Below are 24,592 nucleotides of genomic sequence, written 5' to 3'. Positions count from 1 at the left end.
AAGGTAAAGAGAGGCAAGAGCTATTACAATTCACATGAATAGTGTCTACCTTAGCAATCTTTTTGTTGGTTTTCCATCCATTGCTATGGCAACCCAATGATAACCACTATTCACATGAGATATGATGAGAAAAATTGTATAGAGTTTTGATGTGAGCTGAGAAGTGAAAAATATGGCTCGGTATTTATAAATTAAAAAATCTTATATTTTGTTGTATTTTTTTTCCTCTTTTATTCATTTTTTTGTTATTTAAATTGGCTGCTAACGTCACAATAACATTAAGTCATCTTGCCTAAGCAAATCTTGCCTTGGACTTTGCCCAGACTGGCGGAGCTCAGCACTTACCCTGGCAAGCATTGGCCACTGGAAACGGAATTAGGGGCTAGGGGGCCTCTTGTCCGGGCTAGCCGCTCCTACTGGAGTTGCTCTAAAGGCAACTAATTTGCTATGTACCAATACTATATTTAGACAAAGAGAATCTATATATATATAAAGCAAAAGACAGAGAATGGTGAAACATTCAAAATACCAGAAAATACCCTTGGTTAATTCAAACATTAAGAATTGAAATTAATTAAATGAGGATAATATGGTAAATTCACTTTTTTTTATTTTCAAAAAAATTAAAATTAAAACAAAATTAGATAATAGGTCCTGCCTTTATGGAACACTAGCCCCTCAAGCATGTGCCAATTGGTTTTATTTTTTATTTTTTATTTTATTTTTAGAATTAAGAAAAGAAAACATGGGTAGTTATGTTCCGTAAAAGTATGTGGGTAGTTATATTCCGTAAAAGTATGACCTATTATCTAATTTTGTTTTTAATTTTAATTTTTTTAAATTTAAAAAAAAAGTGAATTTACCATATTATCCTCATTTAATTAATTTCAATTCTTAATATTTGAATTAACTAAGGGTATTTTCTGGTATTTTGAATGTTTCACCATTATTTGTCTTTTGCTTTATATATATAGATAACTACCCATGTTATTTTTTCTTAATTCTAAAAATAAAATAAAAATAAAAAATAAAACCAATTGGCACATGCTCACGCATGTGCCAAGAGGCTAGTTATAACTTATAAATAAATGAAAACGAGACCTAAGTACTAAATTTATGAATCTATTCAGAGGTCACAGGTCCAACCACACCGGTTTTACCATTCATCTATATATATATAAAGCAAAAGGCAGAGAATGGTGAAACATTTAAAATATCAGAAAATGTCATTCGTTAATGCAAACATTAAGAATTAAAATTATTAATTAAATGGATAATATGATAAATTCACACTTTTTCATATTAAAAAATTAAAATTAAAAGAAAAATTAGATAACGGATCCTATTTTTATGGAACACAACTATCCATTATCTTTTTTTAATTCTAAAATGAATTAAATTTTTTTTTTTTTAAAAGCCTCTCACAAACGCGAGAGCGCATGTGGAGAAGCTAGTACAAAGAAAATTAATAAAACATTGTTGTTCTACAAAACACACCGTAAATTATTACTAGTGTTGATTAGACCTCTAAGACCACTGGTTTTGATTAAACCTCTAAGAACACTAGTTTGTTTGAACAGTCGAGTTTATTGTAGAAGATATTTAGATTTACAAGTTATTTCATGAAATGGAAAAGTGCTCCTCCATTTTCATGGTGGAAAGTAAATTGGACAAATGGTAAGCAAATTCTTCTCTCCGGGTTTACTAAACTGCCGGGGAAAATCTAACTGAAGGAGAAACACTTCAATCAGCAGAAAAGTAGCCAGTGCTGTTTTAGATGACGGTTTTGCACCTTTTGCTGCGAAGACGGTTATTCAACTTTTAGTAACAAAATTATAATGGACTTGGATTTCACGTCACTTTTTCCGTTGCTAGTCGTTGAGCTTTCGCAACGGTCAGTGAAAGCCTTTGCTAAAAGTCGAAAATTGTTGCAAACACAGCCCGAGCCGTTCGAACCATTGTTTTTTCTTTTACTAGACATAACCTAATTTCAGAAATATCCTCTTTAAATAGTACAAGAGCCTTATCACCACCGTCAAGCTTATGAAACAAAAGTTGCTTTTGAAGATATGCGCACAAATAGAAAAGTTACAACACCATGCTAGATGCAAAGCCCAGATAGTCACAAATTATACACTCCATTAGCCATTCCCTTTATAATGGATTCAAGTCTACAAATCCTCTTTTTTTTTTGCGGATTGCTACAGAACTAATCTGCAGCATCACTTTAGTCAATGTGCCAGTTTCTGCAGATGTCGAAGTGTCCGTTGTTTAATCCATTGTCGGTCATACGGCAGATAAGCTTGAATTGAGTGATCATAACTGCAAACCAAAACCAGAAAGAGAAGTGTTAGTGTCCTCCCAAGGCAACAGCCACCGCAAACAAAACTTGATGGACCCAGATTTTATTAATCTCAATTTCACAATGGATCATGTTCAGTTCTTATCACTTTCCCATCCCAAACTAAACAGGCTGTCCAACTGATGGGACTTTGACGGACGGATAAAATAAAGTATAACGGCTGGCCTATGGTAACTCCTGTACAGCTATGTAGCCTGGTGACCCGAAAAAAAGAGTCCGTACTTTAAACTTTTCAACTGGAAAGGTGCTTTCCTGATGCAACTATAATAAGTTAACTTCAAATATATATACATATATAAGGTGAGGCACTCACAATATAAATAAATAAATTTGTACTATCCAGGAAATAATCATACGTGATCAAAATTCACATTCAACAGATAGTCATCTGTGTAAACCTCATCTGTTTGATACAAAAGTTTAAATTATTTAAACCACCAATGTCGTGGTAGACGATCCAATTCTTCGAAAGACCAATCAATAAAATCCAATTCGACAACATAGCCAAATATGCATATACTCTGTAATGATTTAACTTTTATATTACACCTTTTTTCTGTAGGTACATAGTAAACATTTCTAACTCAAAATTCAAAGATCATTGACATAAATCTACAAAAATTGTTCAGTGAGAAGGCTATACATATTTTGGTGCCTATATTGTGTGTGTGTGTGTGTGTGTGTGTGTGAGTGAGTGAGTGTGAGAGAGAGAGAGAGAGAGAGAGAGAGAGAGAGAGAGAGAGAGGCGTACACTAAAGCACTCATGTCAGCGAGGCCATCAATAAAGTTGTAGAGATCTCCAATATCGTACGAGATATTTCTAATTGCTGGATTTAACTCCCTCAGCTTCCTCTCATACAGTCCACATATACCTATACATGCACAACAGCATAACCTCTAGTCAATGCAAACAAAAAGATGATGGTTATAACGACATTATGTCTTGGGAGCCCTCCAACGCCTTTCACCCAAAACAGATGACTAGTATCCAACTGTGAACCAGGAAGGCTAAAAAAACTCACAAGAAACATATAGATAAACATATGTTTACAGAGAAAAAGAGAAGAGAGAGAGGAGGGGGGGGGGGGGGGGGTGGGGGAGAACACAGGGAAGAAACCTGTTTTCTCTCTCATATGAAGTGGAAGTTTTCTTTGTCACACGAGTTATCATGTTTCATTGAGCACAAATACACTAATCATAAAACATGTAATATAGTAATGTTCTCGCAACTTATAAATCCCAATACTAAATAAAATTATTATCTTAGACAGCTGCACAATCAATCATGATCAGCACTCAACCATACTGGAGAGACACCACTGAAGGGAAATTTATTCAGGTGCCCCTATGTGAGTTCTATTCCAAATCACTGGATCTTCCATAGGGAGTTGGGAAAAAGTTGACATTCATATCTCTAGTGACATACTAATCTTTCATTTCTTTACACCGTACAGGTCTACAGTTCTCACATGGCCAAGCAATTACCCCAAATACTTCCTACCGATTAATTATCAAATCTTTCAGTTTTCATGAAAAAATTTAGTTATTCAACCTATGAGGTGAAAGTAAATGTATCATTTTCTGTTACTAGATAAAATCACCTATGCCCTTTCTTCAGTTTATTTTGAGAAATTAGCAGCTCACAAGCATTTTTTATTATGTAAGAATTCATTTTATAGCAAGATGAAGCATTCATATTCCCTTTAGCTTTAGGTAAATACACTTTAAAGCCAAAAGATTTGAATGATGGTAATAATGATAGTTTAATAACAACAAAACTCATCCAAAAAAAGACCAACCACGACAAACATCATAAATAAAACATACCATCCATTGCTTGACTTATTGAATCATAGTCCATAAAGGTTCTAGTTGCTTTGTTCTGAGAAGTTTGCATTAGAATGATGGTGTGCTTGTTAGCCTACACATGATGATAAAATTACAACGTAGTCAACATTCCAACAAGACGGGCATGTTTCTCGCGAGAGTAACTTACAATGAAACACGAAATGAACTGTTCACACCAATAATATCAAATCAAAATCAAGCGAAGCATTATATATATATAGTTGTTATATTGTAAAGCTTGACAACAAAATTCAAAAGAAAAATTCATATTATCTCATGGTCTCCAACATTCATATTCTAAAATATAACTTCGAAAAAACCACAAATTAGAACCCTAGCTGTCTGTTTGGTTCCCTAGTAAACGAAGAAAAAAATCGAAATAGAGAAGGAAAAAAACAAAATTTAAACCTAACAGGCTCTGGTACTTCAATATTCTCAAACACAGTAGAAAGATAACCTCAATTAAGATTATCCAGAGACTTCTAGATTCTCTGGTTCAGGCTGAAAAGACTAATTTATATAATTTTAGCCCAAAATTTTATAGGAATGCGAGAGAGCATTATATTGGTGGTTTAGGGAAAAACTGAAAGGCAAGAGACATAGAATATGACAAAGAACAAAAACCCTAATTTGGCAAAAAGGAAGGCTTTGATTTAGGAACGAAACCACATGCTTGCAAAGAATAGTAGGAATTACAGAGAGAAAAGTGAGATTCGTATCTTTACATATAGAAAATAAATCAATGAAAGGAAAAGAACTAGATTACCATGTGAGAGCTGACAGTGATGAACCAGAAGCTCGCAATAATGTTATGGCTTCGTAGGAACGACGCGACCACCGCAGGGAGGGAGGAAGAGAGAGTAAGACGACTTGAGCAGGGCCACTGTGGCCCACTAGGTTAGATCCTCGTCAGAATTGAGGGCATAATAGACAATTAAGATCTGGTTTCTGTAGTCTTTGGATGGAGACTTGACCGTTAGATTTGTATACTTTCTCTCGCATTATAGACTAGAAACTGAAAAATGGGGGAAAGAAGGAAAAATCGAAATACTTTTTTGGGGCTTGCCGACCACAAACAATTAAAAATGAAACGAAGAAAGACTTTGGGCTGGACGGGTAAACGCAAGTCTTTTTTTTTTTTTGGTTCGAAATACGCAAGTCAATCAGAAAACAAGGATTCTATAGTGGCGAAATTCTATAGTGAGGGTCTTATACATGGTCTTTAGGTGAGGTCTTATCTCTCTTACTCGTTGGATTAGATTAATCAATTTAATTCAACGACTAACTAATTTAATCAAACGGTTAAAAGATATGGCCTCACTTAATGGTCATATATTAGGCCTCACTATAAAATGACTGATCAAAGAAATGGAGATTGTGGATTGGTTGGTCCAATTCTTTCCCAACAGCTCTAGTGGCAAGCAAAGGACAGTTTTGGTATTTACCAATGGGTGTTGTTAAAGGAATTCTAAAATTAACTGATTACAAGAGCTGAGCACCTCCTTTAAATATCACCAAATCAATATTTGAGCGCCTTTTTTTTATTTTTGTTATAGAAGAGGGAGTTCGAACTGATCGCCTCTTTTAAATATCACTAAATCAAGAGCTAATTGGTGGATATATCATGTATATTTGTTATATGATACATGGATTCAATTACCATAATAACCTTTGTCTAAATAATAAAGCATGCTCTCCCTAAAGCAATTTTACTGTGTAAACATCTTTAAGATTTTGTACAATACAATGTATGAGGCTAATTCTTTACATCTGAACCTATAAAAAAAATGAGCACCTAAACTTCAATTTTCTCCTTCATTGGAACCAGTTCCAAGCTCTCATCATCTACACCACTAACAGCAGAGTTTTTGGTCAAAAGATCAGAAGGAATCAACACATCAAATTGATCAGCCTTGGGAACCAAAAATATCAAAGCAAGTGTTGAAAACCTCAACATATTCCTAATGAGAATGACCAGCCATAAGTTTGTGAAATCTGTCCTTGTGACATTCAAGGCATGAAGAACCACTCCTCCACCCCATTTAGAGGACAGTGAGCCAAGGCTGTCAATGCACATCAACAGCGCAAAAAATGTGCCTTCAATGCCTAGAGGGCAAAGCCTTGTGCTCAATACGATCATGGGCATCCATCGAATTCTGCTAACGATTCGAGAAACGCATTCTTCCATGATGACGAAGAAGTAGTCGGGAATGCCCAGAATTAAGTTCCACCTTAGGATGAATGTGAGATCGAGCATGCCTGATATGGCGTAGAGAAGTTGAGCAAAGAAGAGTAGGTTTCTAAAGGGGTAGTCTTTTAGAGTCTTGTGGTAGATCAGAACCCCTACTATTGAAGCCATTGCACTAACTGCATATATCATCCCAACAAACTCCTGCCCATGGATAAAGCCAATTAGTCTATGTGAAAGACATATTGTCCTTGTATCAATAACATGTTGCTACGTTTTGTTATTGACGTGTCATGTTCTTTAACAAATAATATGTACAGAGTGGGAAAGCTAGAGAGGGACCTGAGAGAAAGCAGGACCAGCTGTAGGGTCAGTGTACCAATAAAACTGGCCTTCATGAGTGCTAATGCTGAGAGTCAAAGATAGGTACATGTAAAGGGAAGGCTTCCACACCTGAGGACATTTGATTGTTCTGTACATGCCCCTTATTGCCACTCCTACTTCCTCTACTACCTGGACATGCACACATTTGTATTTAAACATATATAGATATTGTATGTGGAAATATTACTGGGGAGTTTTCATATATACATATATATATATATATATATATATATATATATATATGAACCATCAGGTGAGAACTTAGCGGAGTTTGTCGCAGGAAAAGATAGATAATGACAGGATGAGTTTTTATTTTGTTTTGTTTTATCCCAGGACCACTGGTTTTGCTGAAAGAGATAATAAAATAAAGCATAAAAGAGAAATGTGGAAAATTTATGGTAACAAAAAAATGTGTAAATTTTCTAACCTTCTTTTTCACAGAACGAAGGCTGGTTGATCCTTCTTCATATATAACAAAGCCCAGTACAGTCAGAAAGACTGGTGGGATTGCTAAAAGACCCAATGCACCCTACAACAACAATTTGCAGCTTTCAATTCTTAGAATCCTTAATCCAAAATAAATTAAAACCCAAGATATAAAAATACTGAACAAATGGGGTCATAAGAAGATAGACAGCACAATTCTGTTCCTTTTAGTTTACATGTCATAGATCCGTCCAGAATTTCTGGGAAAAATATTGCACGAATCTTTATCGGGAAGTTCCAGATAAATATAACATAAAAATATGCCAATATGCACGAACCCATATAAGATATAGTCAATTTGCATAATAAACTATACTGCACATATATCTGTAACACTAAATAAATAATAATAATCCATCTCAGTTTGAAAAAAAAAGGTACCTGAGCACCAAGATGGTGAACAAAAAACCCACTTGTAGAGTACCCAACCAAAGCTCCGGCAGAGGAGCAGAACCCACAAAGGCTCTGCAAATCCGAGGCCAACCATCGGATCTCAATGCTATTCCTTGCAATACAAGCATCAATCGTCACGTCCGCAATCGCTACACTTGCCATGACACCAATCAAACAAGTCAAGGCCACAGCAGCAGCCAAGCTGTCACTTAGTGCAACCATGAGAGCTGAAATGATCCCTGTAAGTCCTGCTAGCACAAAATAGGGTCGTCTTCTATAGCCTTGAACTGGAAAAACGTCAGTCAATATGCCCCAAATGGGCTTCATGACCCATGGGATGTAGTACAAGCCTACGTAGAGCTGCACAACTGAGGGTTGGACTTTCTGGACATCTTTCCAGTAGAAGTCTGCGACCACTCTGAAATAAGAGCCTGAAAATCCTTGGCTGAGGCCATAGACGATGACCACACCCAAGACAAAAGTTGGGTTGAGTTCTGAAGAGAGCATTTGGAGCCATTGGAAGGGTTGCTGGATCATTTGAGCAAATGGGTTCGTGGAGTTTGAATGGCGATGATGATGATGATCATATTTTTGGTCTGAAGTAGCTTGATCAATGATATTGGTTTCTTGAGAGGGATCCATGGAGAGCATGGATCTGGGGAAGTAGAGGAGGTAAAAGATTTGGAGGCTCAAAGAAGAAAAAGTCTAGGAGGGTCAGTTCCATCTTTTGTGTATTTTTAATGGTTTGTTAATTGATGACAGTTAATGAAGTATTAAAGAAAACGCAGGGTTGGAACTTGGATGGATTAATTCAATATAATATGTCTTCAGAATACAAGTCGGACAATGCAACTTAATGCTAAAATCTTCAGAGGCAATATTATATGAATAAACAGAGAGCTCAAAGACAACAGCATCTGCAAGCAAAGTACTTCAAACTAGTATAAAGACAGAAGCCAATATGTTCACATATAGTTAAATTGTTCATCTATCAATGAACATTTTGCAACAAATGCACCATAAGTAAGGATCGTTTTAACTTGTACCGAATAGGTTGACGGATAATTAGAACTTTATCGCATTTCAAACCATTTTAGCCAATTAGAATATAGGCTGAAATTGAATGGTGAGACAAATTGACAAAATATGGCTGCTAGACATGAGTAGATTTGTATCAATGCAAATTATGATAAATATATATGAAAAAGAACAACTGAAACCGACAAGGAGTGCGTCCATTACCCCCCAAAACAAGAAAATAAAACTCTACTGATAAGACAGATATGTAAAAGCTATTAACTAAAACGCCATATACAGGGATTTCCACGTATGCTCCTCCATCCTCCCTTAACTGGGTGCCGCCATGCATGTTGTGTAGCTCTTCTCCTCAAGCTGCCACCAGTTTCTGGATATCCCTCTGAAAAAAATTGTATAGACAAAGAATCAGACCAGCAAAACAGTGAGACTGAGAACAGTTACTTCTACAGTTACTCACATGACGGGATGGAGGGAGGAAATACTCTTATATTTTCGGTTCAGATTATGATGCTCAAGTTGCAACGCTATTTTAACTCAGAGACACATTAAGCAGAAAATGCACACGTCATTTCGATAGCTAATATTAAGTTTCAGAGCTGATTCAATCTTTTTGTTTGTTGCCTTTATAGCTATGTTACTAAACTAACCTCTTCGTTTTGGTATGAATAATTTTTTTTTTTTTAATCCAAAGAAAGCTGCAACAGCAGCACAGACTGCAAACTAAAAAGTTACAAGCAGCAAACTCAGCAAACAGGCTCAAATAAACAACTACAAGAGAGTATCTCAGGAGATTTATAGGAAGATTCCAATTAGCATCAGTGGTTAAACAAAACTATTAGCCTTTAACTTCGAATAGGCTTCATATTTTATCAAAACAAAAATGGAGCAGTTATTGGAAAGGGGAATTTTAAAACTATTTCACTTCATAAAAATAAGAGCATTAACTTTAGTCTTCTTGACCACCAAATCATCAAAAAGTGGGAGAATGGAAGTGAGAGTGAGAGTGGAGATGGGATTGGGAGGGAAGATGAGAGGAGAGGATGGGAGGGAGAAGTAACAAAAGTGAAAACAAAAACTAAAAACTGAAATCTATTTCAAATTGTTTTCACTTTCAAGATTTTGTTTTCATTTTTGTTACTCCTCCCTCTCATCATCCCCCTCTCATCCTCTCTCTCAATCTCATCCTCACTCCCATTCTCACTCTCATTTTCCTCTATACTCTAGCACAAAAAATGAAAACTAAAAACTAAAACTGAAATGGTTATCAAATGGGCCCTAAGGTTCTCCTTTTGTGAAGGCTTGTCACACACCTTACTAACTTATAGATGATCCAATCAATACCCAGGTATCATTGAATTTACAAATTATAAAACCGAATGAAACAAGGAAAAGCATACCTCAATTTGAAAAGGTGATGTTGTTGGTGGGTATCTCTCAACAACTTTACCATTCTTGTCCACCAAAAACTTCTCAAAATTCCACTTGACAAGGTCACCTAGAAAACCTCCTGCACTTGATTTCAGAAACTGGTAAACCGGAGCTGTGCTGGGACCGTTGACATCAACCTGTTATGCACTTTTAGTACTTGAAACAACCATCTCCGTAAAAAAATATATGAAAAGAAAAAATAAAGTAATGGAAGGAAGACATGCGGCTGAACCTCGCACCTTGTCAAAAATGGGGAATTCAGCTTTAAACCTTGTACAAGCAAACTGCTTGATTTCCGGGTTTGATCCAGGCTCTTGGCCCCCAAACTGATTGCAAGGGAAAGCTAGAATCTCAAATCCTACATAGACAGCAACTATTACCACCTGACTCTAATGTTCACCCTGACCAACCAAAAAGAAGGTGACTTGTGTAACAAGAAAAAAACACTGCCCTTATGGATGTAATTGGCAGGACTATCCAAAGGATTTCAGAATGTATAAATTCAATCTAATGCACATTTTTGTGGCGAAAAAACTATTATTGAAAAGAATCAATAGGAATTTCCCGAGATGGAACATACCTTGAGTTTTGTACTTTTCATACAAGTGTGACAGTTCTGAGTAATTTGAAGAAGTCAATCCACTGATATACAAACAAATATTTTTTATTAATTCACAATCATCTCAAACTTCCACAGAGGCCTTTCGTAAAATTCAATTTGACAAATATATTACAAAAGTTCAGCTCAGAGACAAATATCCAAAGGACTTCCCAATACCATTTTGAAGCCACGTTCACTATCAGAAGAACCTTCCCCTTGAATTTGCTAAGAGGAACATCCTTTCTGTCAATATCCTACATAAAAATAAACTTACTGACTTCATAAATATCAAATTGATACCAATTTTTGCCATCCACTGAAAAAATTGAGCTACAAGTTTGGTTCTTTTCCCAGTCACATCCAAATGGTATTCTGCCTATTAAGGAAAAGGAGAAAAAAGTAAATTCTTTCAGGAACATATACGATATACCTTGACACTGAAATCATAAAGAGTTTTCTCTGTAGCTGCTCTTGCATAAACACCCAAAGACCGAGCTTTGAAGAAAACCCCATTAAAACTCGGTGATTGCAAAGAGAACCCGTTCTGGAAAATTGCCGATTTAGATGACCCAAGTGAAGATTTGACGAAGGGGGTCCAGAAAGCCATGGAAGGGCATGAAGCTGAAGAATTTGAGCTTCTTGTTGTTTTTGTTTGAGAATAACCGTGTAGAGGGGTTGAACAAGTTGCAGAGAAAGGCATGGAAGCCATATTTGTCTGGTTGGGGACTTGGAGCTCGGTTGGAAATTTGGAATTGGGAGTTGACGAGCTCTTCCAAATAAATAGCGGGTTGGGCTGAATGTTGATTATGTTGAAATCTCTGGACTCCGTATACAGGGAAGCTCTCTTGTGGAAGGTGTGCTCACACGTGGTGTTTGTTTGTTTTTTTTTTTTCTTTTAAAATCAGGGTTATGTTTGTGTTTTGTCTGCCTTTTTCTTGCTTGTTTAGTAGGGCTTTACAATTAAGGTTTTGATCTCAATTTTGGGTTGGTACGACGAAATCGGACCTAACTTAGATATGTGTGGTTGAATTTTGTCGGGATATGCCTATCTTGTCAAACTTTTTGTATTCCGACAAACTTTAACGAGCCAAGTGAATATATGTCACGATAAATATTTTTCAATGAAATTTTGTCGGGATTACGACAACAAACCATTTGTTAAAATCTATCTTAAGACATACTCAACTAACTAGGTTTAGGTCTGATTACATCGTTCTAACCCCTGAGATCAAAACCCTAATTGTAAAACCTAGAGACGGCTCTAAAGTTTTAAAAGCACTATGCAAAATGAGTAATGGAGCCTCTTAAAACAAAATCTTTAACAAAAGAAATAGAATTGGGACCATATATATTGAATCATTGATAGCAAATTTACAACTAAAACTCACCAAAAGCCAATCACATTAAATAAAAATCCTCCGATAATTACTTAATGAATTTTCTTGAATCAATAACCATACTATCAAAATTTAAACTATAATATTACATCCTTAATTATTTAAATTTGTCTTGGTCATACGAGGATGGACTTATTGATTTGGGAATTTTCTTCAATTATCATTTAGAAAAAAAGGAGTGAAAACTCTAAGAATTTGGGAGAGAGAATTGAGCTTGATTCGTGAAACTTGCAAAAGAAGGCTACAGACAGTGGCGGAACAAGGATTTCATGTGTGAGGGGCCTCTTACAAAATATTTATAAAAAAAATTCAAACTCACAATACATTCCAAATTAACCAAAAAGGCCAAAACATCATACATAATACATATGTGATGAAATCTTTACACTTTTTTTCTTTTGGTAATCTACAAATTAGTTAAAAGATCCATTGAACTCAATAGAGAATAATTCAAAATTTCCCAAACCCTATAGGCAAAGAGAAAACAATAAATAAAAAAAGAGAAGGATTAACAATCTTAATTAAGTGAGCCAACCCAATTGAAACTTGATAATTTGGCAAAAAAAATAAATTGAAACTTGATAATATATTATAAGGAGAATAAGAGAATAAATAGTCACAAATCTAGAGAAATTGGTGAAAATGACTATTAGATTTGAAGGACTTGTGTAAAAAATAATAATATGTATACTAAATTTTTAGAAAATTGATCTAAAACATAAAAAAAAAAAAAATGTAAACTTGAAGAGAAAACCCTAAAAATATTTGAAGTATCATAAAAGATATTAATATACAATATTTTATATAAAAATTGGCGGGCATATCACACTGGTCCCTAAGTGGCTCCGCCCCTAACTACATGGCGTATGACAGTTTGGGGAAAAGAAAAATAAACTTGTATGCTGTATAAGGGTTTGGCTATGTTATATATTACATTAATATATTATGTATGCAAAGTTTTTGTTTTTGTTTTTTTAATGTGTCTAATAATTTTTTGGTCTGCAAAGTTAATGGCAAATTTTATGTAGTATATGTAATATTAGTATATTATACTAACCTCAATCTGATTATTATAAATAACCTCAATAGAATAACATTTAATACAGCAATATAATATTTGTGGGGCCTTGTGCTTGTGCTCACCTTGCACACCCCAAGAACTGCCTCTAGAAAAATTTAAGGTCGAGTTACGTGAGTATCCAAGCCTAATCAAGTCATAAGTGCCCTAGAATAGGCTTATAGTTAGGATTTGATGCTTGAAAATGGATTTGAAACAAGTTTGGAAGGTAAGGTTTTTGGTTCGACACTTGAATTTATGGGTTGGAAGGTAAAATCCATTATTGGAATACTATTTTTTTGTGTGTGGAGTATTTAAACTAATTTTATTGGATTTTTAAATAATTGAAACAAATTTAAAAATAATTTTGGAATTTTTTTAAAAATTAAGTCCGCAAAATAATTCATTGCTATTTATTAAGTAATTTATGAAACCAATTAAATTATTCACTCAAGAAATAATAACTAAAAATTAATTATTAATTAAATAAGACTAAAATATTACTTACTTAAAAATATTAAGTAATTATCTATTTTGTCCCTGAAGAAAATAATATTCCACAAACAATTAAAAATAATTATTTATTATTTATTAAGTAATTTATAAAATTTAAAAATATATTTAAATACTAATTATTCACTAAAAATTAATAATAAAAACATAATTAATAATTAAAGTAATTAAATAAGGCTAAAATATTATTTAAATGTTTAAATATTAATTGTATTAATAATATATATATATATAAATGAAAATGGATGCACATTTCTTTCTATAAAGGGAAAGGAAAAGTTGGAAAGTAATTACAATGACTCAATTAGGTAAACACATCTCACCAAAATACGAAAGAAAAAAAAATAAAGAAAGAAAGTTATTTTGGAATTTTTTTAATTTACCAAGAAGAGGTTTAAACCAAATAAAAGTTTTTTTAACCAAAGAAAGAAAGATATGCTTAACAAAATAAGAGTATATTTTACTTTTTCCTTTTGATTATTCTGTAAATAAATAATAAATAATTATATTTATTTTTACAAATTTAAACAAATGTAGGTTATATTTTATTTTTTCAGTCAGAAATTATATTACCTCGGTTCATAAGCGTTTCAGGAAATTTAAGAGTTAAAACGACAACCGGAAGGTTTCTCTCAATTTTAATTTAAATAGGGCTTGCGTTTCTATCGTCTCTTCTCTTTGCAGCTGCTGCGAGGAGGTTGCACGCCTACACATATAGAGAAAAAGAGAGAGAGAGAGAGAGAGAGAGAGAGAGAGAGAGAGAGAGAGCCTCTGTCTCTATCTGCAAACACAACCTAACCCTATCCACGATACCAAACGCCCCTTTCTCTCTTTACCCAATCGGACGGCTGCAATCTCTTCCCCTTATCTATTCGGAAAAAATCAACGGCGCCAAGTTATGATGGCGGATCCGACGGTGATAAGCTTGAGACCTGGAGGCGCCGGTGGCCTCCGTGCCCCCAGATTCCTCGCACCTCGCTTTGATTCTTCTTCTTCAGAGGCTCAGGCTCTCCAGTCCCATGCCGGCCTCGCTCCTGCCTTCAAGGTCCCTCCTAACCCTAGCTCCAAACGTATACAGATATGTATATTTGTATGTATGTATGTATGATTGCATAAGCTTATTAATGAATGTATTTGCTTGTTCTACAGATCTGGTTCTCTGGAGGTTTAGTTAGTTCAAAACAATATTTTTCTCTTTTTTTTTTATTCCTTGAGTGGATATCGAGTTTTTTATTATATATATTTGTTTGGAATGGCTTCGGTGTTGTATTATAAGGTTGTTGCCTGGACATATTGAGCGTAATTGCTAAAGAGTTTTACTTTTTCTGATAAATGAACGTTATCATTGTACAAATTGGATCTTCATTCACATTATTCCTTGAAATCCTCAAAAACCAAAACTTTGAGATTCCTAGAAAAAGATTTGATCGTCCAAATATGGTGAATTTGATATTGGTAGATTTAAACGTCCTAATTCTTGGCAGGGCTCTCAAGAATGTGTACCAGCTGTAAATATGGACGAAGAGTTATATGTTGGATTTAGGTGGGCATGCAATGAGTCCGCAATGCCCATAAAGAACCGACATTACATGTTAAGCTTCTTAAATATAATTTTGGCTTCTGTCTGTTGATTGTGATTTTCTAATGATACGTGTGTTCTAATTTGATATGTCTTCACTTTTCAACACATATGATCTATTATGGTTGTATTTGTGTCTTAGTTTTCTAGGTTCAAGCTCTAATTGGGGTATGGTCGGTCATGTATGCCATCCTCACTCTTCATTAATAACACATCTCCCTTTTTGTGTGGGCTTGCTTATTTATGTTGTAAGGTATATAGTTAGTTTACTGATGATTACAACTTATAATGTTTTTACTCTTTCAAATGTGTTCTTGTAATAGACTGGTGACTTGCGGTTTGAAGGTCGTGAGCGTGTTCGATATACTAGAGATCAACTTTTGCAGCTCAGGGAGGTACTTGTTGTGATCACTTTTCTTAATAGCTTCTGTTGTTCTTTAATATGGTTATGAAGCACTAGCAAGAGAAGTAGAATATTGCTTAGTATGTATCTTTCCTGGAAAGTGTGGCTGATAGCGTTATATGATGATCTTACTTCTTGTATAGGGTACTACTATCCCTGAGGAAATTTTGAAGATTAAACAAGAAATAGATACTGAGTTTGTTATAGAGGATCCTACTTGGGGTCGTGCAGATGCCAATGTGAGTTTAATTACTAATCTCTTCTACCATGTAAATGTTTTATTTTTTCGTCCAAAAAAAAAGAAGTAAATGTTTTATTTATCTGGACAGTAAACTCGTGAATATCAACTTTCACATTTACAACTGTTGAGTCCATGTGATTGGATTTTTTCAAATTATTCTTTCATCCTATGATTCTATAGGTCATATATAATTTTCCTTTCTTTATATGTTTTAGGACTTCTAACATTGACTTCAATTTTCTTTAGCTGCAACCTCAACCCCAAGCTCGTTATTCTGAGCCAGATAATCGCGATTGGCGTGGTCGATCTGCACAGTTGCCTGCTTCTGAGGAAGATAAAAAGGAATTGAATAACCAGCAAAATTCCCAGTTTGGAAGGGCGCAAATTTCTGGTAACCAAGTGGTAATAAGTTATTATCAGATTGTGTAAAGGATATACATGGTCTCTTGTCTCTTACGATTCTATGTTTTTGCATGCTATACTACAGAGTAAATTTGTTTACTCTTCCTGATTCCTTGACCTATGCAGTAAATACCACCAAAGAAGTTCTACTTAAGACATTATTTGTAATTTTAATTATTGTATATTGAGTACTTTGTGTTTCTAATTGTTTAATCATTGGTTCTTGATTTCTGTACATACTCGATAAGGAATCATTGGCTGGTATGTTTAATTATCTATCAAAAGTCAGTTTAGGATGCTTATGGTTGTTTGATGGGGTTCAAATGGCACCAGTGTATAATGGAAGATTTTGTTTGTTCCAATAGTTCTTTTTTCTTATCCTAACCTTTTGCACAAAACCAGGTAGGGCCTGCTCCTGCCCTCATTAAGGCAGAAGTTCCATGGTCAGTTCGAAGAGGAACTTTGTCTGACAAGGAACGTGTGTTGAAGACAGTGAAAGGGTAATTCGTTCTCTTCTACCTATGAGCTGAAAGATATGCCTTCATGATTTGTATTACATTTTAAAAAGATGCTTTCACGACTTTTTCTTTTGTGCATCTGCTTGTTCTATCTGAGTATCTTACAAAAAGTGTTCTAATTTCTGTGCAGTATATTGAACAAATTGACCCCAGAGAAGTTTGATGTTCTCAAGGGTCAACTTATTGATTCTGGAATCACAACTCCAGATATTTTAAAGGTTTGTTTTCACTAAATATCTTGAATACTTTGAACTCCATACTGAGCTATTGCTTTCTGGCTAAAGAGCTTTAGGGTTCAATTTGAATTGCAGGATGTTATCTTTCTGATATTTGATAAGGCTGTGCTGGAGCCAACATTTTGTCCTATGTATGCCCTTTTATGCTCAGATCTTAATGCAAAGCTTCCTCCTTTCCCATCTGAGGAGCTTGGTGGGAAAGAAATAACTTTTAAACGAGTCCTATTGAATAATTGTCAAGAGGCTTTTGAAGGTGCTGACAACCTGAGGGCAGAAATTAGGCAGATGACTGCTCCTGAGCAAGAAATGGAATGCAGAGATAAAGAACGAATGCTTAAGTTGCGAACTCTAGGAAACATACGCCTTATTGGAGAACTTTTAAAGCAAAAGATGGTGCCTGAAAAGATTGTCCACCATATTGTTCAGGTCCTTGCTAGTGTTAATACACTTTTTCTGGGTTGTCTTTTTATACAGGAGTTTGACTGCTGGACTAACTATGCACTCTTGTGTAACACAGGAGCTTCTGGGACATGATGGCAAAGCATGCCCTGCTGAGGAGAATGTGGAGGCAATATGCCAATTTTTCAACACCATAGGTAAGCAGCTGGATGAAAGCCAAAAATCTCGGAGAATCAATGATAGCTATTTTAGTAGGTTGAAGGAGCTGACTACAAACACTGAACTTGCACCACGGCTGAGGTTCATGGTCCGCAATGTTCTTGATTTGAGGTCTAACAACTGGGTCCCCAGGCGTGAAGAGGTGATTCTGCATATCATGTCATTTCTCCTTTTTGATTCTGCATAACCATAAAATGCATTGAGGTACATTATAGTTGGAACTTGTGTTTTTTTCTTTTAAATTCTCTGTTCTGATAGGTGAAAGCAAAGACTATCAGTGAAATCCATTCAGAAGCAGAAAAGAATCTAGGGCTGCGTTCAGGTGCAACAGCAATGATGAGAAATGCTCGCAATGCTGGTTCCCATGGGGATTTGAGCCCTGGAGGTTTTCCTGTTACAAGGCCTATGCCTGGAATGCCAGGGACCAGGAAAATGCCAGGAATGCCTGGTCTTGATACTGACAATTGGGAGGTTTATCGATCCCGTTCAATGACCAAGCGTGATGGTTTGGGGCCTTCCCAGTCTGCCAGCCGTGTCCAGCCACCTTTGATCAGCAAAACACCTTCTCTTAATTCAAAATTTTTACCTCAAGGAAGTGGTGGCATAATAGCTGGGAAAACGAGTGCCTTGTTGCAGGGAGCTGGTGGTCCTTCTACCAGAACTAATTTGATTGCAGGAATTGAACCTCTTACTCAAAACCCCAAACCTATAGTTCCGGCTGCATCTGCAATTCCTTTGGAGAAGCCTCTGGCTCCTGCAACTGTATCAGATTCTGCTAAGCCTCTGGCTCCTGCAACGGTGTCAAATTCTGCTGTTCTTCATAGGAAAACTGTATCTCTGCTGGAGGAATATTTCAGTGTTCGGATTCTTGATGAAGCACTTCAATGTGTGGAGGAGCTGAAAGCCCCAGCTTACCATCCAGAGGTTGTTAAGGAAGCTATTGCCGTTGCTCTGGAAAAGATCCCACCATGTGTGGAACCCGTTATAAAGCTTCTTGAGTTCTTGTTCAATAAAAAAGTTGTGACATCTGTTGATATAGGAACTGGGTGCCTTCTTTATGGGTCAATGTTGGATGATATCGGCATTGATTTGCCAAAGGCACCAACTAATTTTGGTGATGTTATTGGGAAGTTGGCTCTGGCAGGGGTGTTGGACTTCAAGGTTGTGACACAAATCCTGAAGAAGGTGGAAGATGACATGTTCCGGACAGCCATCTTTGGTGCTGCTAAGAAGAGCATTACGTCCAGCCCTTCTGGGCAAGAATTTTTGGCAAACCAGGAAACTGAGGTCCAGGCTTGTGAGACTTTGCTTTCCTGATTCATGCTAGTTTTAGTTATCAGTGGAAAGCTATCTGGCTTTTGGCCGCAGGGGGAAAGAGCAGTAGGCCTTATATTTTCCCCCATATTTTTGAAAGTTATTTAACGGAGGATAATTTTATGCAGTTGTATATTTTTCTTTTTGGGGATTTTAGTTTAGTTTTGATGAAGCTGAGAAACATGATGTCTTGTATTTCTCTCGAGCCTGGGTTAAATTCTTCCCGGGAACAATCGAGGTGAACAGGATCTTGCATGATCCTTTTGTTACATTAGTTTTGCAATCTGTGTACTAGTAATCTGGAATTTGTACTTGGCCGGTATGCGGTCTTAAATTTTCTCTATGGATATTGTTTATCACTTTGTCTTTTAGCTTCAATAAATCTTCACCTTATGTTTTGCTTTCATCTTCTTCCTTCGCTCTGGCGCGTAAACCCTTGGTGAGTTTTTGAAATTGTACTTTGTAAAGTCCGTCTTGTTAATGGAGTTTCTAGTTTCTCTCAATTGAGATGGCTCTTGTGACCTGCAACTACACTTGTCTCTCACCTTCGCATGATCTGCAAAGATGGAATAAAATTATAAAGGCTCAAGTGCTTAAGGGAAATGCAGAGCATGCAATTCAATCATACATAGACATGCAAAGACTTGGTTTCTGTGCTGATAACTACACATTTCCCATTTTGCTCAAAGCAGCAGGCAATGCTTCTTATTTGCGTATTGGGGTAACCCTCCACGGCCAGACTGTTAAAACTGGTTTCTGCGACCATCTTTTCGTCCAAACTGCTCTGCTGAAAATGTATTCGTCTCTCGGGCTCCTCGTTAATGCTCGTAAAGCGTTTGATAAAATGCATGTGAGAGATGTGGTAGCCTGGAACTCCATGCTAGATGTTTATGCTTCTGGTGGCCAGATGGATAATGCAATCGAAATTTTCGATACAATGCCATTGCAGGACCTCTCATCCTTCAATATTATGATCTCCGGGTTTGCAGGCATGGGTAGCGTAACATCTGCGAGAAGTGTGTTTGATGGAATTCCTGAGAAAGACATCGTCTCATGGAACTCGATGATACTGGCATGCATGAACGCTGGAGATGTGGCTGAAGCACATACATTGTTTGAGGCAATGCCAGAAAGAAATGTCATAACTTGGAACACAATGATAATGGGTTATTTGAACAATCAACTTCCCACCAAAGCTATCGATCTCTTCTACAAAATGAAGGCTGGAAACACCAAACCTGATTATCTGACTGTGACTGGTGCTTTATCTGCCTGTACTCACTTGGGTTCACTTGAAACAGGCATAGAGATACACACATATGCCAAAATGCTTGGGCAGGCCTCAAGTCCCCATGCAGTAACAGCACTGATAGATATGTATGCTAAGTGTGGAAGCATAGGGAGCTCCTTAGAGGTCTTTTATAAGTCCAAAGTTAAGGATATCTACTGTTGGAATGCCATACTTTCAGGTGTTGCTCTTCATGGTTTCGGCTCGGCTGCTCTGAAACTCTTGGGCCAAATGAGAGAGAATCGTATAAAACCAGATGATATCACCTTCATTGCTTTGCTAAGTGCATGCAGTCATGCAGGGCTGGTGGAAGAAGGATGCCAGTTGTTTGCTTGCATGGGAAAGCAATATGGGATCACTCCAAAGGCAGAGCATTATGGGTGCATGGTTGATCTTTTAAGCAAAGCCAGGCTTTTTGACTCTGCGCTGCAACTCATTGAGACGATGTCGTTTGAACCGGGCGAGTCGGTCTTGGGTGCCTTGCTTGGTGCTTGTGTCATTCATCAGGACCTTGAAAATGGGGAGAAAGCTATGAAGCTAATTATGGACAGGGCTTGTTCCTTGAGCGATGGTGAATATATGATGTTTGCTAACTTGTATGCATCCTGCGGTCAATGGGAGGAAGCACAAAGATGGAGAAATATGATGAATGATTCAGGCATTGTTAAGACTGCTGGCTGCAGTGAAATTCAGATCAATGGAAGGGTTCACAAGTTTTTGGCTGGAGAGATTGGCAGAGATTAAGTTTGCCCAAGTGACGCTTTTTATCTACCTAATTAAGCATAAAGTTTTAATATACAAGCAATATTGAGAGAGGAGGAATTCGAACGTATGGATTACTGCTCTTAACCACTTAGGCAACAAACCCTTTGCGTTCTGTAATTGAAACTGATCTAAGAAATTCAATATATTCTAGAATAATTCTATGTCTTGACTTGGGCATTGACTCAGATGAACGCAATACATCATCTGTCCTAGGGCCACACCACATAACTTTGACCCATGATGGACTATTTTGAGTAACTTAGGTGCCACTGATGACCCTTTTAGCCCATTAATATTTTACTATTTATAGGTGAATTCAAGTTTACTCAAAAACAGTGGATTCAGCCAATTATTTCAGGACCACAAGATCCGATTTTGTACCCACCACTCCAGGTGAAGAGAGAGAGAGAGATCATGTACAACCTGCCCCATAGTGGGGTTGCACTCATGCCCATAGTAGGTGATTGATATACCCATATCTAATCACATGGTTGATGCCTTGGTGGCCATCAATTTGTTAGGAGACAAGTCAATTTTGCTTTCCCAATCAACTTTCAATTACTTCTGCACACAACTTTGAGGATTTGATTATCAACACCTTTATTCTATACACCATATCCCTTTCAACAATTGTTTAATCAGATTGGGGTTCAATGTATTTTGGGGGATTTATCTTTCTTTTTTATTTTTGGTATTTTTTTTTTCCTTTGACCTATAATTTTTAGCACATGAAATGAAGGGGCATGTTGCGTTGCCCACTGGCTTGCCAGGGAATTTGATACCAAATCATATCTTCTCCAATATTGTTTGTGAAGCACATTCAAAAGGTACGGTGCACAAAGTAGATCTTATCGTCTATAAACCAACATTAATGAAATATTTTTAAAAAGTAAGAAACTTTAATTCCACTTTAAGAGCCCAACTTACCCATTATAGAAGGGGATGTTAATTTACGTTTAAATTACACTTTGATAAAGTTCCTTTGCCTCTAAAAAATAAAAAAATAAATCTTGAATAAGATCATCAATTAGGTTAAATCATGTCTAAGAAATATATGCCAAAAAACACAACACAAGCATGTATTGTGAACAAAACTTCAAATCAAAAGAACTATTATAAGAAGAAAGAACTTGTACATTTAGATTGATGTCAATGAACAAAAAGTGGTCTTCAACCAACCATCCCCTCAATCACAATGTCAACTAAGAGAATTAGCCCCCACTGCATTGATCAAAAACTAGCTAATCAAAACTGTTTACACCATAATGAACCAAGCAGTCTCAGCATCAAAGCGACTAGCACCAAGGCAACCACGCCTTCTCCCATGCCGAAGGAAGACACACTTCCAAGGCCGAGCTCCCAAGTGCCAAACCTAATATCCATGACACGTGTCGCCACCACAACGGCTTGCACAAAGTCCCACATTGGAACTTTGTGCAAAGCTCCCACTTTCACTTCCCTATAAATAGGGAACAAAACCCAGGTAAAACAGAGAGACCATTCCCCTACTTTCACTGTTACTCTGCCAGAATTACTACCTGTAACTGACTTAGGCATCGGAGAGCCTTCGGCCGGCACCACACCGGTGTCCGAAGCTTAACGGTTGCTTCTCCTCTTTTTACCTTCTGCAGGTCTTACCAATCCATTTCACCCAAGGGCTTCAGCCTTCTTCCCTGCTGAAGACCTAGTACCTCTAATCACTAAGTTGGACTCAAATAGTGGCCGAGCCATTTTGAGCATCAACAGTTTGGCGCCGTCTGTGGGAATTCGACACTTGAATCCCTTTTTTCTCTATCAGCCCAGCTGGCTCCTTCACCCCTCAGGCCCCGTCGCCTCTTCTTCACCCCACATCCTGCTATGCCGACCGAGGATAGCCACGATACCCAGCACCAGACCCCCCGCGAGGGTACTTCCCGAAGGAAATCTCCAGGCAGAAGTGGAGCGCCTCCGTGATAGTATGACTAAGATGTCGGAGAAGTACGAGCATCTTCATACCCGGAATGCTGAGCTAGAGCATGACTTTCGTGTTCTAAAGCGGAACCAGGAGAGGACTCGTGCCCAGGATGCCCAACAAAACCTGACCCAGAACGTTGGGCATACTCAGCCGAACCAGCCAGCACATTCCAGCCACAGCTCCCCGGCCCAATCTAGGCTCCGCAAGGGAAAAGACCACCTTCATCCGGAGCAACCCCCGTCACGACCCCTTTGCGTTCCCCCACCGAAGGACCGGCCTCACGAGCCAGTCAGGATCTACCAAGATTGCCGGGATCGCATCTCGGACCGTCAGCCAAGGCCGATCCCTATCCCTGTCAACCTCGAGGACCCAAGGGTGGCACACCTGGGCCCATCGCCAGCCCCCGTCCGCGTACCTAATGGAGAAGGTGTCGGGGACTCGGATAGTTGGGAATTCTATAATTCAGAAGATTGGGAACATTCCCCAGCCCCTGTCTATCCCACCCCCGGGCCTTTGGCGCTTGAAACTCTTCCTCATGCCGACCCGGCTATGAGGCTTCTCTTCGAGAAGGTCCGGCGCCTGGAAAGCGAGCAACATCGCAGCCATCAACCCCTCTGGGCGAAACCACGGCCAGGGCCTTTTACCGAGCGTATCCTCCACTACCACCAGGAGAAGGATATCCAGCCACTCCGCATCGCTTTCTACACTGGCACGGAGGATCCTCTCACCCACATCCACTCCTTCCAGTCTGCCCTTGGGTGCAAAGGCCTTACTGATGAAGGCATGTGCCTCCTCTTCCCTTCCACCCTCAGCGGCGCGGCCCTGAATTGGTTCTACATGCTCCATCCCCGCACCATCAACTCCTTTGATAGTCTCAAGCAGACGTTCCTGGACCATTTTATGATCCAGACTGATCGCCTATATTCTGCCGACGACTTGTATATGCTTCGGCAAGCTGAGGACGAACCCCTTCGGGAGGATGCAGCTCGGTTCAGCCATGAATACTCCCGCTGCCCAGACACTGACGATCGCGCTGCCTTCGGCGCTTTTAAGAGCGGCCTCCGCGAGTCCAACTTCCGCTACCTGGTTCATAGCAATAGTTGAAACACATATACCGAGCTGATGAAGCAGGCGGCGATCCACGCTAAGGCTGAATACTTCAATTCCAAGCGTGGCCCAGCTAACCTGGCGCGAAACACTTTCGCTGATCCTCCACCTGCTTCAGCACCCACCCCAGCCTCACTTCAGCATTCTACCCCTGCCCCGAATGCCCAAGACAACCAACAAAATAAGCGGAAGGATAGCTACCAGCATTCCTTCGGCAATAACAAGCGTGGCAGACATGGCAACCACCACCACTCTAGCGGAGGCAACCCTCCTAAGACCAGTGATCGGGCCCCTCTTCCCTTCACACCCCGGCCCAGGTTCGAGGTTTTCACGACCCTCAACACCACTTATGAGAACGTCCTGGTGCGTGAGGCCCCCATCATCCCCAAGCCACCCCCCCGGAGACCGTCCAACAAGCCTATGCCAAACACAGGGGTCTTCTGCCGCTTTCACCAATTCAGCGGCCATGACA

At 38.0% G+C, this 24,592-nt stretch overlaps 5 protein-coding genes and 1 non-coding gene across 6 annotated transcripts; 3 read left to right on the top strand and 3 right to left on the bottom strand.

Moving 5' to 3' along the window:
- Nucleotides 1–1,943: 1,943 nt before the first annotated feature.
- On the bottom strand, nt 1,944–5,205 carry LOC117616450 (enhancer of rudimentary homolog). The gene is made up of 4 exons (XM_034345775.1): nt 4,977–5,205; nt 4,190–4,283; nt 3,114–3,234; nt 1,944–2,322 (listed from the first exon to the last, which is right to left on the bottom strand). The coding sequence occupies exons 1-4, from the start codon at nt 4,977–4,979 to the stop codon at nt 2,232–2,234; spliced, it is 309 nt and encodes a 102-aa protein (XP_034201666.1). The 5' UTR covers nt 4,980–5,205; the 3' UTR covers nt 1,944–2,231.
- A 685-nt stretch (nt 5,206–5,890) lies between these two features.
- LOC117615286 (probable folate-biopterin transporter 6) lies at nt 5,891–8,714 on the bottom strand. Its single transcript, XM_034344342.1, has 4 exons — nt 7,650–8,714; nt 7,210–7,311; nt 6,741–6,911; nt 5,891–6,602 (listed from the first exon to the last, which is right to left on the bottom strand). Exons 1-4 carry the CDS (start codon nt 8,310–8,312, stop codon nt 6,006–6,008), a joined length of 1,533 nt encoding a protein of 510 aa, XP_034200233.1. The 5' UTR covers nt 8,313–8,714; the 3' UTR covers nt 5,891–6,005.
- A 98-nt stretch (nt 8,715–8,812) lies between these two features.
- LOC117615288 (phospholipid hydroperoxide glutathione peroxidase, chloroplastic-like) lies at nt 8,813–11,645 on the bottom strand. The gene is made up of 6 exons (XM_034344344.1): nt 11,159–11,645; nt 10,906–10,982; nt 10,708–10,769; nt 10,367–10,485; nt 10,097–10,264; nt 8,813–9,078 (listed from the first exon to the last, which is right to left on the bottom strand). The coding sequence occupies exons 1-6, from the start codon at nt 11,435–11,437 to the stop codon at nt 9,049–9,051; spliced, it is 735 nt and encodes a 244-aa protein (XP_034200235.1). The 5' UTR covers nt 11,438–11,645; the 3' UTR covers nt 8,813–9,048.
- A 2,781-nt stretch (nt 11,646–14,426) lies between these two features.
- On the top strand, nt 14,427–19,410 carry LOC117615285 (eukaryotic translation initiation factor-like). Its single transcript, XM_034344341.1, has 9 exons — nt 14,427–14,740; nt 15,598–15,669; nt 15,821–15,916; nt 16,165–16,320; nt 16,723–16,820; nt 16,969–17,056; nt 17,150–17,500; nt 17,592–17,834; nt 17,951–19,410. Exons 1-9 carry the CDS (start codon nt 14,594–14,596, stop codon nt 19,007–19,009), a joined length of 2,310 nt encoding a protein of 769 aa, XP_034200232.1. The 5' UTR covers nt 14,427–14,593; the 3' UTR covers nt 19,010–19,410.
- Nucleotides 15,184–15,288, top strand: LOC117616907. The gene has a single exon (XR_004584250.1). It is a non-coding gene; the product is annotated as a small nucleolar RNA snoR103 (small nucleolar RNA).
- Nucleotides 19,411–19,493: 83 nt separating the features above from the next.
- Nucleotides 19,494–21,138, top strand: LOC117615287 (pentatricopeptide repeat-containing protein At3g29230-like). Its single transcript, XM_034344343.1, has one exon. The coding sequence runs from the start codon at nt 19,515–19,517 to the stop codon at nt 21,036–21,038; it is 1,524 nt and encodes a 507-aa protein (XP_034200234.1). The 5' UTR covers nt 19,494–19,514; the 3' UTR covers nt 21,039–21,138.
- The last annotated feature ends 3,454 nt before the right edge of the window (nt 21,139–24,592 follow it).

This window comes from Prunus dulcis, chromosome 1 (genome assembly GCF_902201215.1).
Source record: "Prunus dulcis chromosome 1, ALMONDv2, whole genome shotgun sequence".
NCBI lineage: Eukaryota > Viridiplantae > Streptophyta > Magnoliopsida > Rosales > Rosaceae > Prunus > Prunus dulcis.
Note: the sequence above shows the minus strand (reverse complement) of the source record. Positions and strands in the feature narration are given on the sequence as shown.